The 22,659-nt window shown below is 43.2% G+C and overlaps 1 protein-coding gene across 7 annotated transcripts in view; it reads left to right on the top strand.

Moving 5' to 3' along the window:
- The window catches only part of CFAP221 (cilia and flagella associated protein 221), a 115,623-nt gene that overhangs the window by 47,372 nt on the left and 45,592 nt on the right, over positions 1 to 22,659 (top strand). For all 7 annotated transcript variants that reach the window (XM_073019614.1, XM_007964719.3, XM_007964718.3 and 4 more), the window contains 6 exons: positions 9,247 to 9,406; positions 12,997 to 13,117; positions 13,201 to 13,312; positions 13,506 to 13,614; positions 16,721 to 16,808; positions 19,877 to 19,966. In XM_073019614.1, the coding sequence (XP_072875715.1) occupies positions 9,247 to 9,406; positions 12,997 to 13,117; positions 13,201 to 13,312; positions 13,506 to 13,614; positions 16,721 to 16,808; positions 19,877 to 19,966 (680 nt within the window). The remainder of the gene's footprint in view (positions 1 to 9,246; positions 9,407 to 12,996; positions 13,118 to 13,200; positions 13,313 to 13,505; positions 13,615 to 16,720; positions 16,809 to 19,876; positions 19,967 to 22,659) is intronic.

Raw genomic sequence — 22,659 nt, 5'->3', positions numbered from 1 at the left:
GGTTCAGCAAAAACAAATATTTCTTTAAAAATGTCTTTATAGAAAATGAAATGTGTTTATTATTTAAAAATTAAAACACTGAAGAAAAGTACCAAATCCTAGTTGAAAAAACATTACCAAGAATCTCACCACTCCAGAAATAACTATCATGAACATTTAACTATCCCTGCAGATACCTCTCTGTGCTTATGTACAAAGAGGAGAAAGAGGAAGGCTGGAGGCATGCAATGATGCAGACACACAGAACACTACAAGAAAACTTGGATCATATGATATGTAAAAATGCTGTTACTTGATATTGACCAAAGAAAAACAAGTGACGCTAAAAGGAATTGGTGAACTTCCTTGGTATATGCAATATTCATTCCCAAAATTTGTTGCTGAAATTAAGAAAAGAGATCATGAGAGCGTTAAGAGGTCAGAGCCACTGTCTTCTTCATCTGTGTGCCTCATCTTCAGCTGGAATCTTGGCCATGGAAAACGGGAAACAGCATGCGTGTGCTCTCTCCCTTCCCTCTTGGAACTCCCAGCTTTGTCGTACCCTTCTATGTTGTCTATAGCATTTATATTCTCTTTTGTGACCATGAATGCCGTAGCTATTTAGTTGCTATTGAAATGGAGCCACAGATTTCACCTCTATTCTTCATTCCATGTTCTCTACATTCCCAAATTCTTAACTTGGGTTTTTCTGGCTGTCTGGATGCTGTCACCTAGTGGCGTGTTAACCAGAGGCTCCTGGGGCCGCATGCCTGAGTGCCCGCATGTTTGACAGTGTCTCTCTGCTGTCTGCAATCTTGAAAGACAACCTGGTGAGGTATAACAGTCTTGGTTTCCAACTCGGTCTATCTCAGAACTTGATTGTCCCCGGCTTTGGCTTTGCTAGGAATTTGGAGACTGGGCTGAGTTGTTCCCCATCGAAGGTGAATTCTGGATGCCCTCAGAAATTTTATTTTTAGTCTTGAGCTTAAGCAATTCGCCAGCATATGTATTGGTGTTTTTCTGCATCATTTTTGTCCCCTGGAACGTGGCATGTCCTTTTGATCTGGAGAAAAATGACTTTTGTTATTTTGGGAAATGTTTCAACTCGTAAGACCTTGAATGTTTTCATGTTCTATTTGCTTTGTTCTCTTCCTCAGGAACACCAATTATGTGTGTATATTGGTTCTCCTTTGCCTTCAGTATCTATTATCTGCTTTAAAATAATTTCATTTTGTGTGGATTTCCCATTCCTACCTGCCACATCTTTACCTGTGTTTTCAGTGTGTGTGTGTATGTGTGTGCATGTATGTGGTGTTTGCATGACTGTGATTTATATATATGAGTGCGTGTTTATTGTTATTCTTTTGCTGAAGTTTCCACCTCAGTGCCTGTGTTAGTCTGTGTGTTGCTATAAAGGAATATCTGAAGCTTGGTAGTTTATTTTTTAAAAAAGAGGTTTAATTGGGTCTGCAGGATGTACAGGAAGCATGGTGCTGGCATCTGCTCCTAGTGAGGCCTCAGGAAGCTTCTAACTATGGCAGAAGGCAAAAGGAGAGCAGCCGGTATCAGATGGTGAGAGAGGGAGCAAGAGAGAGGTGGGGAGGTGCAGGTTCTTTAAACACCAGCTCTCGTGTGAACTCAGGGCAAGAACTCACTCATCAGCAAGAGATGGTGCTCAGCCATTCATAAGGGATCCACCTGCATGACCCAACACCTTCCACCAGGCCCCATCTCCAACAATGGGAATCACATTTCAACATGAGATTTGCAGGGGACAAACATCCAAACCATATTGTACGGTTCCTTTTCTTTTTCCATGCGTTTCCTGAGCTCTACCAGTTCTCTTTTCATCTCCTTCGAGTGTGTTCTTACATTGCTTCCTTGAATTCTGTTGACTGTTCCTGTGACAAGGCCATACTGTCTGTTTTCTTTAAGACTCTGGTGAACTACCTGTGTCCTGAGGTTGTCCTCTTATCATGTGTATTTTTTTTTTTGAAACAGAGTCTCGCTCTGTCACCAGGCTGGAGTGCAGTGGCGTAATCTTGGCTCACTGCAACCTCTGCCTCCCGGGTTCAAGTGATCCTCCTGCCTCAGCCTCCTGAGTAGCTGGGACTATAGGCGCCCCCCACCATGCCCAGCTAATTTTGTTGTTGTTGTTGTTGTTGTATTTTTAGTAGAGACGGGGTTTCACCATATTGTTCAGGCTAGTCTTGAACTCCTGACCTCGTGATCCACCCTCCTCGGCCTCCCAAAGTGTTGGGATTACAGGCGTGAGCCACCGCACCCAGTCATCATGTGTATTCTTTATGTGATTTTGTTTCTGTTCCTCTCCTCCTTCAAAAAGTATTAATTTTTAATTTTGCAGTTTACATGTACAGCACCTCTGGTGTTCTATTCAGCACTCTGCTCAATGTTGAGTAGAGCCTGCCACCAGCAAAAGAATAATGTGGACGAAGGGATAATAATTTGAAGAGCTAATGCTTACATCATGCTTACCATGTGCCAGACACTACTCTGGACGCATAAACTCATTTAATACCCCAACAACTCTTATGAAGTGGATTCTATTATTCTGTCCACTTCGCTGATGAGGAAGGTGAGGCACGGAGTGTTATGTAGGTTGCACAAGGGCACAGAGTTGGGAAGCAGCAGAGCTGGGGTTGCAATGCAGGGAACCCAGCCCCACAGTCTGTGTGTTCAAGCCCTCTGAGAGAATGTCTCCCATCTCTGCTCAGTGGTCACGAGGGCTGGTGGCTCCCAGGAGAGTCACCTGTGCTGGGTACTGCTGTGCAGTGGTCATGACTCTCCTTTCTCCCTGCCAGGTCACTTTCAGCACCTTCTGAACTGGGTCCAAGGTCACGGACAGTGGGCATGGTGTGGCAAAATAGCTGCTTGACCAGCCCCTCCCCTGCTGGTCTGTGATGCCGGGGTTTAGTCTCCTTTACCTCTGTCCCTGTTCAAGGCCCAGCCGTACTCCTACATTTTGTCGCTTTAACCAAAGAGTAGTTGGAGACTTTTCCAGGGCTGTGACTCTGACTTTAGGGGAAATCTACACCTCTTGGTTCTCGGCATGCTCCCGTGTCTCAGTTTACAGGAGTTGGTAGTCGTGCTTTCTATTGTGCTTCAGGATTATAGCCACTTCCCTATTTAATAGATTGTTTTCCTTACCATTTTAATCCTTCTTTTCCTTATTGTTTTGTGATTTCGAAGAAGGGTAGTTGAGCTGAAGCTTTTCTTCACCGTCTTTTGCCAGAAATGCTCTGCGCTTGGTTTCTGCAGGGCTCCCCTCCTCCCTGTGGTCTTACATTTCTTCATCCGTCCGTTCATTCCATAAGTAACTACCAAGCACCTGCTGGGCATCAGACACTGGTATAGGCGTTGGGTACTGCAGAAAGCAAGACAGACCTGGTCCCTGCTGTGTTGGGGCAGAGATGCCAATGGGGGCAGAGACGCAGGCCTGCAAACAAAAGACGTTGTCCCGAGTAAAAATGGTGGTGAGAAAAATAAGACATGATGATGTTACCAGACGACTGCTCTCGACTGGGTGATCGGGAAGAGCCTCTTGGAGGAAAAGTCGTGTCGGCTTAGACCCAGTTAAAAAAAGGCACCAGACTTGGGAAGAGCGTTTCAAGCAGAGGAAGCAACCCACACAGGGCTGCCAGGCTGGAACAGGCTCGGCAATGGCTACATTCAAGGGAAAGACGAGAGCCCATTGTGTACAGGGTGTGTGAGCCAGGGGAGGAGTGTGCGAGGCCTATTGGAGAGGCCGGAAGGGGTTCAAGGAGAGTGGGTGTTAGGATTGGCTTCTGAACGGGGTGGGAGTCTCCTGTTTGAAGCGGAGGGTGGCATGGCCTGATGCGTATTTTAAAATATCTCTTTGGCTCCTGAGGGGAATGAGGGTTGGCGTAGCACAAGGTGGGCGCAGGCCTCCCCTTCAGGAAGGAGCTGAGGTTGGCTCAGATGGGTGGTGACCTTGGAGATGGTAAGGGACCGATGGTGGAGTGAATGGGCTCCAGCAGTGGGTGGTTGGGGGTGCGCTGCACTTCCTACAGCTCCTGGAGCAGGTTCTGAAGCCCCTCCAGTTGTCTTGCCCTCCACGGGTGCTGTCTCTGTGATGTTAGACACCAGTGCCTCTGTGCTGCACACATTGCTCCTGGCCAGCAGCTTATATACTTGATGGAAAGGGAATTCCTGGCCTGGCTTAATCCTCCCAACATCCTCTACTCAGACTCCTTCTCCACATCCCCCCATCAGCACAGGCATAGCCCTCAGGTTGTCTGGTCTTGCTGCCAAGGTCTGCATTTTGGATATTTGATGTACAGGGATGAAATAGAAAGTCAGTAGATTCCAAAAGACTTAATTTTACCACTTATTTCTAGTTCCGGCCAGAAAAGCTTGCTGGAGGGAGAAAGGAATAAAAGATTAAAATAAGTTCTGGGGATTGTTAGCGTCTCAGTATGTGCACCACACGTGTCTTCATCTGCTGTGGCTGAGCAGGCGTTGTTCTTCCTGGGAAGTTTAGACACGAACCGGTATCCAAAAGCCCTCGGGGCTTCTCTTTCACCTCTTCACGATAAGTCTCCAGGCCTATGTTTTAAACTACACTTTGTAGAGGCCGCCGAGTCCTTGTCTTCTGAGCTGTAGATTGCCTGCACTTGGCACTTTTGTGGAGCAAAAGGAAGACCTGGTGCTTTGGGACGCTCATCCCAGTGATTTGGCATCGTGAGGCAATCGCCTCTTCCTGTGTAAGAACTCAAACAGGTCAAGTGTAAGTTTTTCAAGGAAATATTTCTTCTTTCTGATATTTTAATGACAATTTAATACACAATAAATTGTTACTTGTTTTATTTAGCATAAGGATTGGGAAGTCCACATTTATGGGACACACACTATGTGCCAAGCATTATCCTAGACCCTGTACATTATTTTCTCCTTTAAGCCTTGTCCAATTTTACAGATGAGAAAACTGAGCCTCAGCTAAGGCAGCCAAGCTGAGTTACACAGTTCATGTATAATCAAGCAAGGACTAAGTAAGGGTGTGTGTGGTGCTGGGGCCTTTCTCTCGCCCACACTCCCTGGGCAGCAGCAGGGGCTGGGGAGTGTGGCCACTGTGAGTGGGATGGTAGCCCTCCCTTCTGTAATCCAGTGAATCGAAAGCATGGTTAGAATGTGGATGATTTTAAAGCTAAATAGCTATTAATTTCCCAACATTAGCTTTGAGAGATCAAGTAGTTACCCAAAGTCACCCAGCTAGAGGAATCCTAAATCTTGGAATATTAAAACCAATACTTATAATGTTACCAGTACAGGGTGTCCAGGTTCTTGGTGCGTTGAACAAGGAATTGGACAAAATGCACAGAGCAAGGAAAGAATGAGGCAACAAAAGCAGAAATGTACTGAAAACAAAAGTATACTCCACAAGATGGGAGCCAGCGAGTATAGGGGCTCAAGAGCTCTGTTATAGAATTGTCTGGGATTTAAATACCCTCTAGAGGTTTCCCATTGGTTACTTGATGTACACCCTGTGTACATGAAGTAGTGACCACCAGTCGGAGCCTGAAGTGAAGTTACAAACTTAGACTCCTATGCTTTGGTTGCTTTCTGCAATCAATCAGAGATACTTTCCATTTTCCATCTGCCATGCAGAGAATGTGGGGGGTTTTACAAAGGGAGTAGCCTCCAGTCCTTTGGTTACTTAGGTGCGGAGAGTTGGGGTTTTCCTTCTGATTTAGTTCTAGGAGGTCAGCGTGAATTGGCCTTAGGTTCCTTGTCTCCAGACCCTTTTCTGCCTCAGGAACACTGTGTGGATTGAATGGCTCTATGACAATTTAGGGAGAATGATCTGTACTTTTTGACATCTTTGAAGAAAAAATTATTTTCAAATTAAATAATTTTACGGTGCTAGTACAATGTTGTAGTAACACTGTCTGGACATGGGAAAGAAGAAATTCTTTTTAATGTTCCCCATCCTGGGCCTCACTGCCGTAACAAGTAATGTGCTTTTGTTTTTCCGTCTCCTTTCAATAACTTTTCATGTTAATGCACATGCTTTGTATAATTGTAGTCCAGGTGAAGATACGGTGGCATTTCCTCAGGACTTCATTTACCATTATATTATTTTTCAGTGCTGTTACTTTTTCTTATGATACCCATCATATTGATCAACTAGGGTGTTCTTAGCCTTCAGTTGATTTCTGAGTTCTTTCCTCTTCTCTCTGTCTCTGCTCACCACCCTCCATGTCCTGTGATTCAACATTACCCCTGGTTATGTTAAGCGTGGTGATCTGAAATTGACCCCGATGAAATTGGCCTGAAGTGTAAAAGAGCAATTTGGGCTTTTCTTTCCTTTTTTTTTTTTTTTTTTTTGAGACGGAGTCTCGCTCTGTCGCCCAGGCTGGAGTGCAGTGGCTGGATCTCAGCTCACTGCAAGCTCCGCCTCCCGGGTTTACGCCATTCTCCTGCCTCAGCCTCCCGAGTAGCTGGGACTACAGGTGCCCGCCACCTCGCACAGCTAATTTTTTGTATTTTTTAGTAGAGACGGGGTTTTACCGTGTTAGCCAGGATGGTCTCGATCTCCTGACCTCGTGATCCGCCCATCTTGGCCTCCCAAAGTGCTGGGATTACAGGCGTGAGCCATTGCGCCCGGCCTGGGCTTTTCTTAAGGAGGTAGCCATTGTTGGGGGTGGGGGTTACCCTTCTCACTTTAAAAGCATGAAACATATTCTCCTTTGTCCCACTGTTAGTTGTGGCTGAGCAGTAAGCGGTAACTCCTTGGCACACCTTTTACAGCTGCTAACATTTGACGATCCGCTGCTCCCTGTTAATGGAAAAAGCGGCCTACTCTGGTTGCCTAGACTACACCTTCACAGTGTGCTTTATGTATTAGGTCTGAGCTGGCAGCACTTAAAAATAAATCAGCCAGGTCAAGGCAAACATTAATCCTTGCTTCCAGAGCTTGTCCTTATTTTTTAAGTTAATGAGCTAGAGCAGAAGCAATAGAACGTTCTTATTTTAGAGCCCCGGATCAATTTATGGGCTAAAGGGGGCTATTTTCTGACCAAGTGGGTGGTCAAAGTATTGAAGCCCCACACATGATGGAGAGTCACAGTTTGTTTCCGGCTGGTCTTAGGTTGGCTGGTGGACCCAGGGTCTTTTGCTGATTCCCTCCTCCCTGCAGTGGATTCTAGGGTCACTAGTGAGTATCACTGAAAGAGTTTGACTTCTGCTCTCAGGAACTTGATGAAGACCTGTTTCTGAAGCACTGTGCTGGGGATCCAGGAAGATATGAAAGGTCTGGGGCTGGTGTCTGCCTTATGAGCTTGATATCTAGTTGGGAGACAGGGAAATCAAGGGTACGCGAGTTCAGTAGGGCTGACAGAAGGTTCCTGTGGAGGGAGAGGCATGGATAGTTTGGCGTAATCTGTAGGTTGATATCGGCTTTTAAGTTTGGGTTCATTCACTCATTCAACACGAATTTATTGAGCTGGGAATGCAGTAATGAGCAGGTGCCTGCTTTCCTAAAATTTACACTCTAACTAGGAGGAGGCAGATGGTAAATGCAGTAATTTCCGGGAGTAGGATGAAGCTAAAAGAAAATCTGGAGAGAGCTCTTCAGGCCTAGGGAATTGCAAGTGCCGAGCCAGTGCAGAGTGCAGAGCCAGCAGGAGCCAATGATAAGGGATTAGAGCCAAGGCCCTTTCCTTCTCATACCCCTGCTCCCACCTCTTCTCACAAGGGGGGCCTTTCCTTTCCACCCACTTGCTTCCCCATGCCCTGTTGGTATTCATGTCTTGACTTTGCATTTTATGTTCATTTGTTTATGTTTTGCTGTCCCCAACTAGAATGTAAACTGTGAGATCTGGGATTTGTTTTGTTTATTGCTCTAACTCTAGTGCCTTAAACAGTGCCTGACACACAGTAAGTACTCAATAAGCACATGAATGGGTGAAGGAAAGGCCCATGTGGTTGGCACAGGGAGAAGGGAGGGTCGCACAAGATTCAGGAAGCAGATGAATGTAAAGGAGGGCACGTATGGGGGACTGTGCAAGGCCTCCGCAGGGACAGTGGGAGGACCAGATGCACAGGAGCAGGTGGTCTCATCTAGAGAGCAAACCTAAGAGCCTTCCTTGGAAGTCAGAGAGAACATTCGTCCTCCAGTTTCCATTCTAGCTGGGGACAGCAATAAGTAAGTAAATAAATAAATAAATAAAATTGATCCTCCCTTTCTTCTCTTTTTCTCTCCACATTTGTTAGCACTTACTATGTTCCAAGCACTTACTATGTTCCAAGCCCTGTCGGCACCAGAGATACAAAAGAAGGATTAGGCATGGTGTGATATTTGACCCTGGGGAGAATAGCAGTCCATCCTAAAGATTTGAAAAGAAAGAATCAAATTATACAAAAAAAGAAGTGAATTGTTTGGACACAAACTTGTATGTGTGTTCCTAGCTTTTCCTGTTGCTTATAGCATTAATATTGACATCTGGTAATTTGCTGACAGATGATAGTTCTGGGAGTTCATGTCAGAATCGCTAATGCAGATTGGTATGTATATATTTGTAGAAGTGATGCAATCAAATAATTATTGTAAAGGATGAATGTAGTAATTAATAAATAAGATCAATGTAAACATGCAGAAGTTGATTCACACGTATTTAATGAAAAAGCTACATAAAGATAATGGAAATACTGTACTTGTGCTTAGCATGGGAAGAATGTCCAGTTGGCCCTTGAACAGCATGGGTTTGAACTGCATGGGCCCACTTATATTCAGATTTTTTTGCAATAAAAGTTAAACTGAGTGTGTCTGCCTCTTCTTCCACCTCTTCTCCCTCTACCACCCTTGAGACAGCAAGATCAATCCCTCCTCTCCCTCCTCCTCAGCCTATTCAACATGAAGACAAAGAAAATGAAGACCTTCATGATGATCCACTTCCACTTAAGGAACAACAAATATATTTTCTCTTCCTGATCATTTCCATAATAACATGTTCTTTTTTTCTGGTTTATAGTAAATAATACGTATAACATATATAATGTGTGTTAATTGACTGCTTATGTTATCATTAAGGCTTCTGGTCAACAGTAGACTAGTAGTTAAGTGTTTGGGAAGCCAAGAGTTATGTGTGGATTTTCAACTGTGTGGGGAGTCAGCGCCCCAACCTCCGCGTTGTCGGAGAGTCAGCTGTATTCGTGTGTGTGTCAGCCTCTGTGACTGGACTTGGCAAGAAGAAAGGGTATCACATTTTCTCATTTCTTTCCTCTCAGGAATAATTCCGGCTAATGGGAAGATGACTGTGACTATTAAGTTTACACCCTTTCAGTATGGGACTGCACAAATAAAAATGCAGTTATGGATTTCACAATTCAACTCTCAACCGTACGAATGTGTCTTCACCGGAACATGCTATCCCAACGTGGCCTTACCGTATGGCATCTTTGCAGTGTTTTTGTTTATTCTTAACCCTTTCTCGAAAATCCAAGTCTTCCTTTCTTCCATTCTGTCTTTCTTGTAAAAGAATGTCCTCAAAAATGTATTTAAAATGATGAGCCAACATAAAATATAATTTAAAACATAACAGAAATATAGAACATATCTATGCTAGTTCCTGGAGTTGCTTCTGACAAGAAGGGAAGAAACAAGAAAAAGGGATTTTTGAGGGACATGTTTTTTCACTGATTACTACTGATGCACTGTTTGAATTGTTTACCATATGCATGTCTTATTGCCTATTCAAAAATTTGTACAATAGGGCTGGAACAACATAACTGTTTTTAAGGTTTCCATATAGTTTTTCAATTAACTGGGTCCCTGATGTGTGCAGTGCCTATTGCAAAGCTCAGTGGGAAATGGCCCACAACCTCAAGAGACCAAAATAAGTCATATTACAAGTGATTTTACATGAGGTACAGACAGAAATGTCTGAAAAACAGAAATGTTTGGAAAACACAGGAGGTTTTTCAAAGCACCGTCAGACTAGTGAAGATGTGAAGTGGGATTAAGTTGTACTTCAAAACAAATCCTTTCCGAACTTCCATTTCCATTTGAATATGAGCTTGTACTTTTACATCTCAGTACCTCTGGTTAACATCATGATTTTTTCTTATACCCATGATTTTTATAAAAATTAAAAGTTGCTGGGCGTGGTGACTCGCGCCTTGTAATCCCAGCACTTTGGGAGGCTGAGGCGGGCGGATCACCTGAGGTCAGGCTTTCAAGACCAGCCTGGCCAACATGGTGAAACCCTGTCTCTACTAAAAATGCAAAAATTACCTGGGCGTGGCCACGTGTCTGTAATCCCAGCTACTTGGGAGGCTGAAGCAGGAGAATTGCTTGAACCCGGGAGGCAGAGATTGCAGTGAGCTGAGATCACGCCACTGCACTCCAGCCTGTGTGCCAGAGCGAGACATCGTCTCAAAAAAAAAAGCTGTCACAGTATAAATACTAATCTTAGAAGATTCTGACAATTATTTTGAAAATGATGGGGAAATATCTTGCTTTTCCTCTTCTTTGCACATGGGTACTCATCACATATTAACATCATTAAGCATATTACAAGTGGAGTAACAACCTTATACCAAAATATGAATTCACTCCATGATATCTTAGATATTTATATCATGATTTTCTTCCTAAAAATTCGAAGCAGCCTAAGTCAACTGTAGGATATTAGTGTGGCCTGCTGAACCCAAATCCTGCAAATAACCGTCATTGAAATAAAATCACTCAGGCAACAAACAAGTAGAACTGAACACAGATTTTAAAACTGCTGATTTTTCTGGTGGCAAATAACCAGGTGAGCAAAATGGCGTTTGCCACTTCACATCAGGTGCTACAATACTCAAATGACTTTCTTAAAGACATCATGAGTGCGATTTTTATTTGTATTTCCTTCCATAGCTGTGTTTTTACATGCACAACAGCACTCTATGACAGAAGCACCATGCAAATGCAGGCGCATGCTATTTCTAGATTACTATGTTAGTATCTTATTTAGTATCCTCTTGACATTTTCAAGGACTATGTCTTAAGATCTGATGTCTGTCCAAACTGCAAATAATATTATAACATATAAATTCTACCATGAAGGGAAAAAAAACTGGCTGTAGTTTCTGAACAGGAAAAAATACTGGCTGTAGTGTTCTCTGAAATTTTCATAGATTGCTTTCTTCACTTCATTATAGAGTGTGTGATAGACTTACTCATGTCTAAGTTTGGCACTGCCAAATTCCACATGTAACTGATTTATCATTTTCTTAGACCTCTTCATTTCCATCATCAACGTTGAGGATACTGTTTAGGAGGCTGCTTTTTAACATCCCCAGATTTAGTTGCTCCCCAGTATTTAACAGCAGAAGTGGTGTCAAGGCTCCACTGAGATGGGGATGCCGAACCTCAGTTCGCTACCTGGCTGAGCACCTCACCCTGCACATCAGAGCATGTTGGTGGGTGTGAATCTCACCAAGGGACAGGTTATCCCATGCCCTGGGTTGTGCATGCTCTTACATGAGAGACATTAAATTTGAGGTTGCTAACATAAGTTCCAGACAGTGCAACCAGGCCTGTTCAGTGGGTGCTCAGCAAATACATATTAACCGTCAGAGTGAGTGAATGTTCACCTATTTTTATCTTATTTTTGTACGGTCACGGAAAACAAGTGTTTATCCCATAAAACAAGTGTTCACACGTGGATGCTTAAAGAAATGCTGGCCGGGCGCGGTGGCTCAAGCCTGTAATCCCAGCACTTTGGGAGGCCGAGACGGGCGGATCACGAGGTCAGGAGATCGAGACCATCCTGGCTGACACGGTGAAACCCCGTCTCTACTAAAAAATACAAAAAACTAGCCGGGCGAGGTGGCCGGCGCCTGTAGTCCCAGCTACTCGGGAGGCTGAGGCAGGAGAATGGCGTGAACCCGGGAGGCGGAGCTTGCAGTGAGCTGAGATCTGGCCACTGCACTCCAGCCTGGGCCACAGAGCAAGACTCCGTCTCAAAAAAAAAAAAAAAAAAAGAAATGCTTTGCCTAAACTATTATGCCAAATTGGTACTGAACAAATAAATTTAAAAATGGTTATTTTCAAAATCATAACTTTGTCTTGTGTTGCGGAAAAATATAACTATTAAGATAAAAATGATTTCTAAAAAAAGAAAAAAAGAAATGCTTCATAGGTAGCGTTTCTGAATAGAACACAGTTCTACTGCATCTCATAATAGATAATCCGAATAGCTTCTGCAGGCTATTAGCTGCACTGTCTCTAACTACCCATGTCCAAAGTCAGTTTCTAATTACAGAAAAGAACCCAAACATTAATCTGAATCTCTTTTTGAAATATCTTGCTACAAACAATTGCATAATCATTCTTTTACTAGGAAGATAAATCAAGGTAAGATTTTTTTTTTAATGTAATAAATCTAGCTATTGAAAACCAACAGGCTGGAAATAGATTATGCTAGACCTTGAGAGCACTTTTCAGCATGTCACGTTTTCAGTCAGTATGTTCTATAAGATTGTAAGGCAATGCAACCCCAGCACTTTGGGAGGCAGAGGTGTGCAGATCACAAGGTCAAGAGATGGAGACCATCCTGGCCAACATGGTGAAACCCTGTCTCTACTAAAAATACAAAAATTAGCTGGGCGTGGTGGTGCATGCCTGTAGTCCCAGGCACTCGGGAGGCTAAGGCAGGAGAATCGCTTGAACTCGGGAGGGAGAGGTTGCAGAGAGCTGTGATCGTGCCACTGCACTCCAGCCTGATGACAGAGTGAGACTCTGTCTCAAAAAAAAAAAAAAGAGATTGTAAGGCAAAACAACCATTGGTGGGCTCCTTTGATATCTCTGATTATACTCTAATACACTGACATCACATTTATTTTAGTAGACCACTGTTGAGGCACACGTTTATTTTCAGTTTAGATATAATAAGGGACTTCAAGTTGTGGTGGTATCAGAAGGAACATACAAAATTAGGAACCTTGAGTTAATGGCTTATTTACTAATTTAACATTTGTTTAAACCTATAGATTAGAAGAGTTCGAAAGGTTCAATACTCTTTCTAAGAAAGTAAACGTTCCTCCAGAAAAAGCAATGATGCATATAAATTTTCACCGACCACCAGCGAAGCTGCAGTCTCAGAAGGTGAAGGTACGGTGGGCCTTGTCCTCAGTGTGATGAAAGGGTGACAGAATGGCAGAGTAACTGATTTCCCTATTGATTTGGTCTCTTAGGAAATTGAGTACCAGAACCTCAGATTTCCAGTAGATTTATCGAATCCATTTGCTGTAGCAACTGTTTTAAACCAAGAACCAGGAAAATTGAAGATTAAAGAATTAAGAGAAGGTAACCAGTTGATTGGCCATAAAGCAGCCCCTGAGCCGAATGTGAAAGAGTTACTGCTTGTCATACTGATTACCTATGAAAAACAAAATTCAGTTAGATTGCTGTTATGCCTCGCCATTAGAAATGTGTTTTTCTCTCTGCACATGACTTTAATCTGATTACTGGTATAAACATTGTCTGCTCTTGCCTTCAGTTTTGGACCAGGGCACTGAAATTTCAAAAACGAGACAGATGAAGGAGGCACTCTTTGAACAGAAAGTCAGACAGGACATTCACGATGAGATGGAAAATCATCTTAAGTGGTAAATATTGAGCAATTATTTGTATCAAGTGACAGTACAGTTGTTTTTAGATGATGATCTTTTATAAATGGGAGACAGTAAAATGTAATAATGTTTTAGGTACTTTGGAGAATTTAATGATTGTTTCTCTGCCAGTGGTCCTTCCACTTCAGTAGGAAGTTTCTATTAGGAATAAATATATGTGACCAAACCACACTGTTTCCTAAATGTGACCAGTGGCAGGACTGGAGTGAATTGTGGGAGATGCTCCCTGCTCCTGCTGGCCACTCTGCTGGCACCCCCTCAGCCCAGGACAGATCTAGGTGCCTTGGTCACCCCAAATCACACTCCCCTCATCCTCTACCTCAACCAGGAGCCGGTGTGCCTTGGGCTGTGTGCCCCAGATGCCTTCTGGGTAGCCCAGTGGGGTGAGGCTCTGGGGAGTTCTTAATGGAGGTTTTAAAACTGAGATGTGAGAATTCTTGTGCTTCTGTGCCCAAACTGGAAACTTTTTCACGATTTTTTTTTAAACCAGATCAGACCAAGCATATGCACATGTACATATTTAGCTGAAAAGTAAACTTTTTTTTTTTTTTTTTTTGAGAAAGGGTGTCACTCTGTCATCCTGGCTGGAGTGCAGTGTCACATCATGGCTGGCTGCACCCCCAACCTCCCAGCCTAAAGTGAACCTCCCACTTCAGCCTCCCAAGTAGCTGGGAGCACGGATGCACACCACCACGCCCAGTTAATTTTTTTTTCTGTTTTTTTTTTTTTTTTTTTAGAGATAGGGTCTCACTATGTTGCCCAGGTGAGACCCAATCCCCTGGGCTCAAGTATCCTCCTGCTTGACCTCCCAAAGTGCTGAGATTACAGGTCTGAGCCACTATGCCTGACCTAGAGTAAACTGGGCTAAAAAAGAGACTCTTGGAGAGTGTCATTGAGAGGCTGCCTACTCCAGCCTACCCAGCCTCCACCCTTCCTGACACATGAGAACATGACCTCACCTGAAGCCTTCTGAAGGTGCCCACTGGGCTAGTCCCCTGTCTCTGGGGAAATGGCCCTTGTTTCCAACAGAAATCCCTTCTGTCTCGGCTTACGTCTATAGTTACGGTTCCGCCTCAGTTAATGGGAAGTACTCCAAGGAACTGAAAATTTTATGTTTATAAACACCTTTTCCCTATTATGAAAAACAGGTAGGTCATCACTGTAGGAAACCTGAAAACATGTTTTTTTACATATAAAGAAGAAAAAAAAATCACAGTGATGCCACCACTCAGCAGTGACCAGTGACCACTGTCAATACTGGGGTTTTTGTTCTTTCTATGCGTCTCTGTATCAGACCTGAAGTCACATCCCAGATCCCATTCTGAATGCTGTGTTGTTCCTTTAATATTTTTCCCAACTTTTTATGTTGAGAGATCTTAAACCCACATATACTTGACCTCGGTTCTCTAATTGTTCACATTAGGACACATACACTCCCCTCACTCCACATGCATGCACACACATATCTGCATGCACGTTTTTCCCCGAGCCATTTGCAAATAAATTGCAGACGTCAGGAAGCTTCACGCCAAAATACCTCAGCATGTAGCGCCTAAGAACAAAGACATTCTTCAACATTATTGTAATCACCTCCAAGAGATTTCACACTGATACAATAATATTATCGAATAATCAGTCTATAGGCAAATTTAGCCAGTTGTCCCAAAATGTACTTTATACCTAGTCTTTTAAAAAATATTTATTTTAAATTTTATATAAATAAAATAGAGACAGGGTTTTGCCATGTTGCCCAGGCTGGTCTTGAACTGCTGCCCTCAAGCACTCCACCAGCCCGGGCCTCCAAAGTGCTGGGATTACAAGCGTGAGCCACCACACCCGGCCTATACCTGGTTTGTTTTTGTTTTGTTTTTGGAGAGAGGTATCCAGGGTCCAGTCAAAGATCATACCATTTGTATTTAGCTTTCATGTCCCTTTAGTCTCCTCTAACCTAAAACAGTTCTCTAGAACATCTCTCTACCTCCACTTTAAAAATCATAAATATTATTTATTTAAGACATGTGCTAGGTTTTGTGATGAATACAGTACATATTAATTTATTTAAATTGTGATAAAATTCATCATTTTAATCAGTTTAAAGTTTATTGTGCCTAGGTTTTTAGTAAATCCACAATGTTGCATGACCATCAGCACTACCCAATTCCAGAACATAGGCATCACTAGAAAAAGCAACCTCATACCCATTATCAGTCACTCCTCACTCCCCACTCCCCACTCCCCACTCCCCACTCCCCGAAGCCGCTGGCAACCACAATCTACTTTCAGTCTCTATGGATTTGCGCACTCTGGACATTTCATATAAAGGGAATCACATAATACATGGTCTTTTGTGACTGGTTTCTTCCACTTAACATGTTTTTAAGATTCATCCACATCATAGCATGTGTTAGTACTGCATTCCTTTTTAAGGCTGAATCGTATCTCGTTGACTGGATATGCAACATTTTGCTTATTCATTCATCAGTTACTGGACATTTCAGTAGTTTCCACTTTTTGAGTATTATGAATAATGCTGCTGTGAACATTTATATGCACTTTTTTCTGTGACCATATCTTTTCATTTCTCTTAGGTACATACCCTAGGAGTGGAATTGCTGGGTCATATGGTAGCTCTATGTTTAACTTTTTGTGGCGCCACCAAACTGTTTTCCATGGTGGCTGAACCATTTTACATTGCCACCAGCAACATATGAGGGTTATGATGTCTCCACTTGTTCAGCAATACCTGTTATTTTCCATTATTATCATCATCATCATAGCCATCCCAGTGGGTGTAAAGGGGTGTATTGTTGTGGCTTTGATTTATATTTCCCTAATAATTTAGAAGGCTGAGCATCCGTTGTTACTCATAAATATTTAAGATAAGCTTCACTTTGTAGAACACATTATTCATCTTAGTTATGCTGCTGAAGCCTCTATAACTTCTCTATCTCGTGTGTCTCCTCTAGCATCTCAGTGTTCCTTTTCAGTTTTGGAATATAGTGAAATATTCCATCCTAAAGTTGACTCTGGTATTCTGATGGGTTGTGGACACCGTTGTTGTTGTTGTTGTTTTTTTCCCCAGGCAGGTGCACCTTGGTAAAGATCCTATGTCTTTTAAACTTAAAAAAGAGCTTACTGAGGAGTGGCAAAGAGCATGTGCCAAATATAAGGTCAGAGTTACTGCTAATTTGCTATCATTTGTTTCACTAGATGTTTTTAAATTCCTACTATCTGCAAGGTGCCAGGTGGAGGAAAATCCATAGTTAAGTTGGGAGTGGGAAAGGCTGATGACAAGTAAATTGTCAACCATAAATCAAGACTGGCTATAAGTGTCACCAGAGACCTATAGTAAGTATTGTGGGGATGCAGAAGCCAGAGAGGAGAGAACACTCATCTGATTGGGATGCTTCCTGGAAGACCTTGTATAATTTTTTGAAAAGTAGTAAAGAGGACAAAGGCATTCACATGGAGGGAATGACTCAGATTCGAGCAGGAGTTTTGAGCTGGGGTCCCCTGTCCCATGATCTGCAGAGCATGAAGACAAAAGAGACCCAAAGTTGGTAACCAGGACCCAGATCAGAGACAGATGCAAATGATAGTCTCAAGTCAGAGACCCTCAAAGGGGCCGAGCAGAAAAGGGAAACTGGTCTGAGGGGACCACACCTGAGGTTCCAAGGTAGCACCTGTAGGTTCAGGGATGGGAACTGGGGACTGTGCAGCACCCATGGCCTCACCATGCTTTGAAGATGGTTGTTACCTACACAGCAGCTGCAGAGAACACTGAGGACAAGTCCCCAGTGGCTAAAACACAAGATACACATGGGCCAGAGGAGACAGGAGTTGGCTGGGGCTCTGTGTCTGAATTTAATTGGTAGGACTTGCAGAATGATCATATATTACATGAATTGGCTCAGGTTGCCATAACAAAGTACCACCGATTGGGTGGCTTGAAACAACAAAAATTTATTTTCTCATAGTTCTGGAGGCTGGAAGTCCAAAATCAAGTTCTCAGCACGTTTGATTCCTTCTGAGAGCCATGAGTGAAGGATCCGTTCCGGATCTCTCTCCTTGGCTTATCGGTGGCCACCTTCTCCTCATACCTTCATGTGGTCTTCTGTGTCTGTGTGCTAATCTCCTCTCATATAAGGACAGCAGTCATACTGGATTAAGACCCACTCTAACAGCCCCATTTTAACTTGGTCACTTCTTTAAAGACTCCATTTCTAAATACCATCACATGCTGAGTTCTGGGGGTTAAGGCTTCAACATAGGAATTTCGAAGGGACACAATTCAATCCATAACACAGATTTTTGAGCTGGGGAATGCGAGGTTCAGGTAGACTGACTTGGCAGCAGTGGCTGGAAGGGATTGGGGAAAAACATTTCTTGTCAGATATGAATATGTTTCACATAGAGAATGTACTTTTCTTTCTAGATTTGGAGTCCAACTAGATATTTAAATAAATTTGTCTTATTTTTCTTCATTTGTCATAAGACAAACAAAAGAATATAAAATCATTACATTGGTAAATCTTTGCATTTAGAAAAATCACATATTAGATGTGCGTTTAAATTTAGTTCCACGTGTTCAGATTCTTTGCATGCTCTCTTAAGAACAAAACATCAAGTATTTTCAGTCAACCCCACAGTGGAATGCTGTTTTCTAACCTTTTTAAAGGTGAAGTGGGCACAGACATGCCCAGATCAGTCACTGTGGGCATTGAGGCTGTGGCTGTGGGCAGTGTCAGCCAAGGAGCAGTCCCATCCTTAGCATGGCTCGTGGGGCAAGGAGGATGAGCAGGCAGCCCAGACACCCTGGACTATGGGAGATCAAGCATCTCAGGGACCGCATTCTGTGTGTCCAGGGGATTTCATCTGAGAGCTGAGTCCTGGCAGGTGACCCAGTGGCATGGAACTCCTGGAGGAGTTCCACCCCAGGCACATGGTGGAAACCAAGAAGAGAAATGGTGGGAGAACGAAGGAGCTGGCCTCAGAGTGGGGTGGCACAGCCCTCAAGGATGATGAACTTTTACTCATCATCATCAAATCAGCAGTGTCTTAGTAAAGATATAATAAATCTCCCTTGTCATTATTCTAGCTAATGGTCTGTTTGCCAGTCCCTTCTTTAAATTGCCTATTTTATTTTACTCTTAATGCTGGTGGGGATCTGGGTCTCCCCATGAAATCTGTACTTTGAACTTAATGTGCTCAGTCTCAAACTCAACTTCCCAATATGTGCCAATCAGAGCTAGGCAGCTTACCACCCTGGTGACAATAGCATGCCTCTCTTATTTCTGAATAGGGTGTTAATGTGATGATCAGAACAGATTTATTCCAAATAAATTTTAAAATTAAAATTTTAAATCTTAAAACTTAAGAGCCAAGCTGGTTTTTGAAGTTACCCAACAAACAATTAATAGAACACACAGATAGGCAAAAACTAACACCATCTGCGGAGTACGCAGTCCCCTTTCCCACCTGGGCAGACACATATAGACACTGACCCCAGCCCAGCCAGCCTACCCCAGGAGTCACTGTTGGCTCCTGGGAATAAGAAAAAGGGCCCAGACACCATCAGGGAAGCAGGCAGGTAAGGGAAGGAGAGCAGCCTGGGATCACTCACCTCCGGGAACCTCAGCTCACTTTCCAGCCCAGGAAGACCTGTCAGCTTCCACCACCCAGGAGAAGGGAGGAATCCCCACATGCCTGCCTTAAAACCTGACGCCGGGATAATTAACTTGAGCTTAAAACTTTACTGGGACGTTAAATGTCTTTTTAATGAAATTTGTATACTCCCATAGTTACAGTTTCCTAAAATTCTTTCTATGAATGTTAAGTGTCTTGAAAATAATTTTCAAAGACACTCTCTGTTAGTTATAAAAAGAAGGTATCTACTCGGGAGACTGAGGCAGGAGAATGGCATGAACCCGGGAGGCAGAGCCTGCAGTGAACAGAGTTTGCGCCACTGCACTCCAGGCTAGCCTGGGTGACCGAGTGAGACTCTGTCCAAAAAAAAAAAAAAAAAAAAGAAGGTATCGAGTCTGTGCTTCGATCAGAGCTCCCTATATTTAAATGGTGTAGTCATACTGATCTTTTTTGCCTACTTGTGTTTCACCACTTCTAATGGGAACGTCATGGGTGGATTTGGTCAATTGCTTAATGGGTTTCTACAAGTTTTAAAGACAAAGTTTTGTGCATTTATATTCAACTTAAATTATTTTGATGATTAAAAACCCAGCTAGATAGAGGAGATCCTATTTTGGATGAGGAATTTCAGCGACTTAAAACAGAAGTTAGCCAAAAACGGGTCGTTCGCAACCAAGAAGAGGTGGGTAACTTTCCTTTATCTAGAATCTGATTATTGGCAGCTCTTTAAATGCTTATTTTTTAAAATGCTAAACGATTTTATAGAAATCCTTTACCAAGAGATATTTAATACTTTTTAATTTGCATAAATTTTCAGAATGTTCCCATATTTTTGCAAGTAAAGCATCAAAACTTGTAATTCATGTTTCTCTTGAAATGAACAGCATTATATACTTTGGCCACTCCTTTTCATCCCTCTACTTTCTTGTTTTGGGTCTCCTTTTTTGTTTTCCTTCATTCTCTAAACCCCTGTCCGCAGGTCATCAAGGTGGATCCCTGGGCCTCTGTTCATTATCCCCCTTCCCTTGGTAGAAAGGATACAGAATCAGAAGTCAGAAGCCAGAGTTCTAATTACTACTCTATGACAGATTTGGGACCTTGGCAAGCCTCTTGGCTGTGGTGCCTTACTGTTCTCAAATGTAAAATGAGTACTGTGGCCCCATCCACCTGATTATCTCTGTCTTATAATATTAGTTCAGTTTCACACTGCTATGAAGAAATACCCAAGGCTTGGTAATTTATAAAGGAAAAAGGTTTCATTGACTCACAGTTCTGAATGACTTGAGAGGCCTAGGAAACTTATAATCATGGCAGAAGACAAAGCAAACACTTCCTTCTTTTCAGGGTGGCAGGAATGAGAAGAATGAAAACCAAGCCAAGGGGGAAACCCCTTATTAAAACCATCAGATCCTGTGAAAACTAAGTCACTAACATGAGAACAGGATGGGGGAAACTGCCCCCATGATTCAGTTATCTCCACCTGGTCCCTCCTATGATGTGGGGATTATGGGAACTACAATTCAAGACCAGATTTAGGTGAGGACACAGCCAAACCATATCATTCTACCCCTGGCGCCTCCCAAATCTCATGTCCTCGCAATTTAAAACACAATCATGCCCTTCCAACAGTCCCCCAAAGTCTTCACTTATTCCAGCGTTAACTCAAAAGTCTCAGTCCAAAGTCCCATCTGAGACAAGGCAAGTCACTTCCACCTATGATCCTGTAAAATCAAAAGCAAGTTAATTACTTCCTAGATACAATGGGAGTACAGGCATTGAGTAAATATACCCATTCCAAATGGGAGAAATTGGCCAAAACAAAGGGGCTACAGGCCCCATGCAAGTCAGAAATTCAATAGGGTAGTCATTAAACCTTAAAGATCCAAAATGATCTCCTTTGACTCCATGTCTCACATCCACATCATGCTGATGCAAGAGGTGGGCTCCCATAGCATTGGACTGCTTTGCTCCTGTGGCTTTGCAGGGTACAGCCTACCTCCTAGCTGCTGTCACAGGCTGGCATTGAGTGTCTGTGGCTTTTCCAGGTGCACAGTGCAAGCTGTCGGTGGATCTAGCATTCTGGGGTCTGGAGGATGGCAGCCCTCTTCTCACAGCTCCACTAGGCAGTGCCCCAGTGGGGACTCCGTGTGGGGGCTCCAACCCTACATTTCCCTTTGTACTGCTCTAGCAGAGGTTCTCCATGAGGGCTCCATTCCTGCAACAAACTTCTGCCTGCACGTACAGGTGTTTCCATACATCCTCTGAAATCCAGGCAGAGTTTCCCAAACCTCATTTCTGGACTTCTGTGCACCCACAGGCTCAACACCATGTGGAAGCTGCCAAGGCTTGAAGCTTTCACCCTCTGCAGCCATGGCCTGAGCTGTACCTTGGCCCCTTTTAGCTATGACTGGGACACAGGGCACTGAGTCCCAAGACTGCACAAAGCAGCAAGGCCCCAGGCCCAGCCCACTAAACCATTTTTCCCTCCTAGTCTCCAGACCTGTGATGAGAGGGGCTGCCATGAAGAACTCTGACATGTCCTGGAGACATTTTCCCCACTGTCTTAGTGATTAACATTTGGCACCTCGTTACTTATGTAAATTTCTGCAGCTGGCTTGAATTTCTTCTCAGAAAACGGGTTTTTCTTTTCTATTACATCATCAGGCTGCAAATTTTCCAAACTTTTGTGCTCTGCTTCCCTTTTAAGCATAAGTTCAATTCCAAACAATATGTTTGCGAATACATAAAACTGAATGCTTTTGACAGCACCCAAGTAACCTCTTGAATACTTTGCTCTTGAGAGATTACTTCTGCCAGATACCCTAAATCATCTCTCTCAAGTTCAAATTTCCACGGATCTCTAGGGCAGGGGCAAAATGCCCCCAGTCTCTTTGCTAAAACAAAGCAAGAGTCATCTTCATTCCAGTTCCCAACGAGTTCCTCATCTCCACCTGAGACTACCTCGGCCTGGACTTCATTGTCCATATTACTATCAGCATTTTGGTCAAAGTCATTCAACAAGTCTCTAGGAAGTTCCAAATTTTCTCACATTTTCCTTCTTCTTTTGAGCCCTGCAAACTGTTCCAATCTCTGCCTGTTACCCAGTTCCAAAGTTGCTTCCACATTTTTGAGTATCTTTATAGTAGCATCCCACTCCTGGTACCAATTTACTGTGTTAATTTGTTTTCACTCTGTTCTGAAGAAATACCTGAGGTTGGGTAAATTGTAAAGGAAAGATTTAATTGACTCACAGTTCCACATGGCTGGGGAGGCCTCAGGAAACTTACAATCATAGCAGAAGGGGACACAAACACATCCTTCACATGGCTGCAGGGGTGAGAAGAATGAGAACCAAGCAAAGGGAGAAGCCCTTTA

Source organism: Chlorocebus sabaeus, chromosome 10 (assembly GCF_047675955.1).
Source record: "Chlorocebus sabaeus isolate Y175 chromosome 10, mChlSab1.0.hap1, whole genome shotgun sequence".
Classification (NCBI taxonomy): domain Eukaryota; kingdom Metazoa; phylum Chordata; class Mammalia; order Primates; family Cercopithecidae; genus Chlorocebus; species Chlorocebus sabaeus.
Note: the sequence above shows the minus strand (reverse complement) of the source record. Positions and strands in the feature narration are given on the sequence as shown.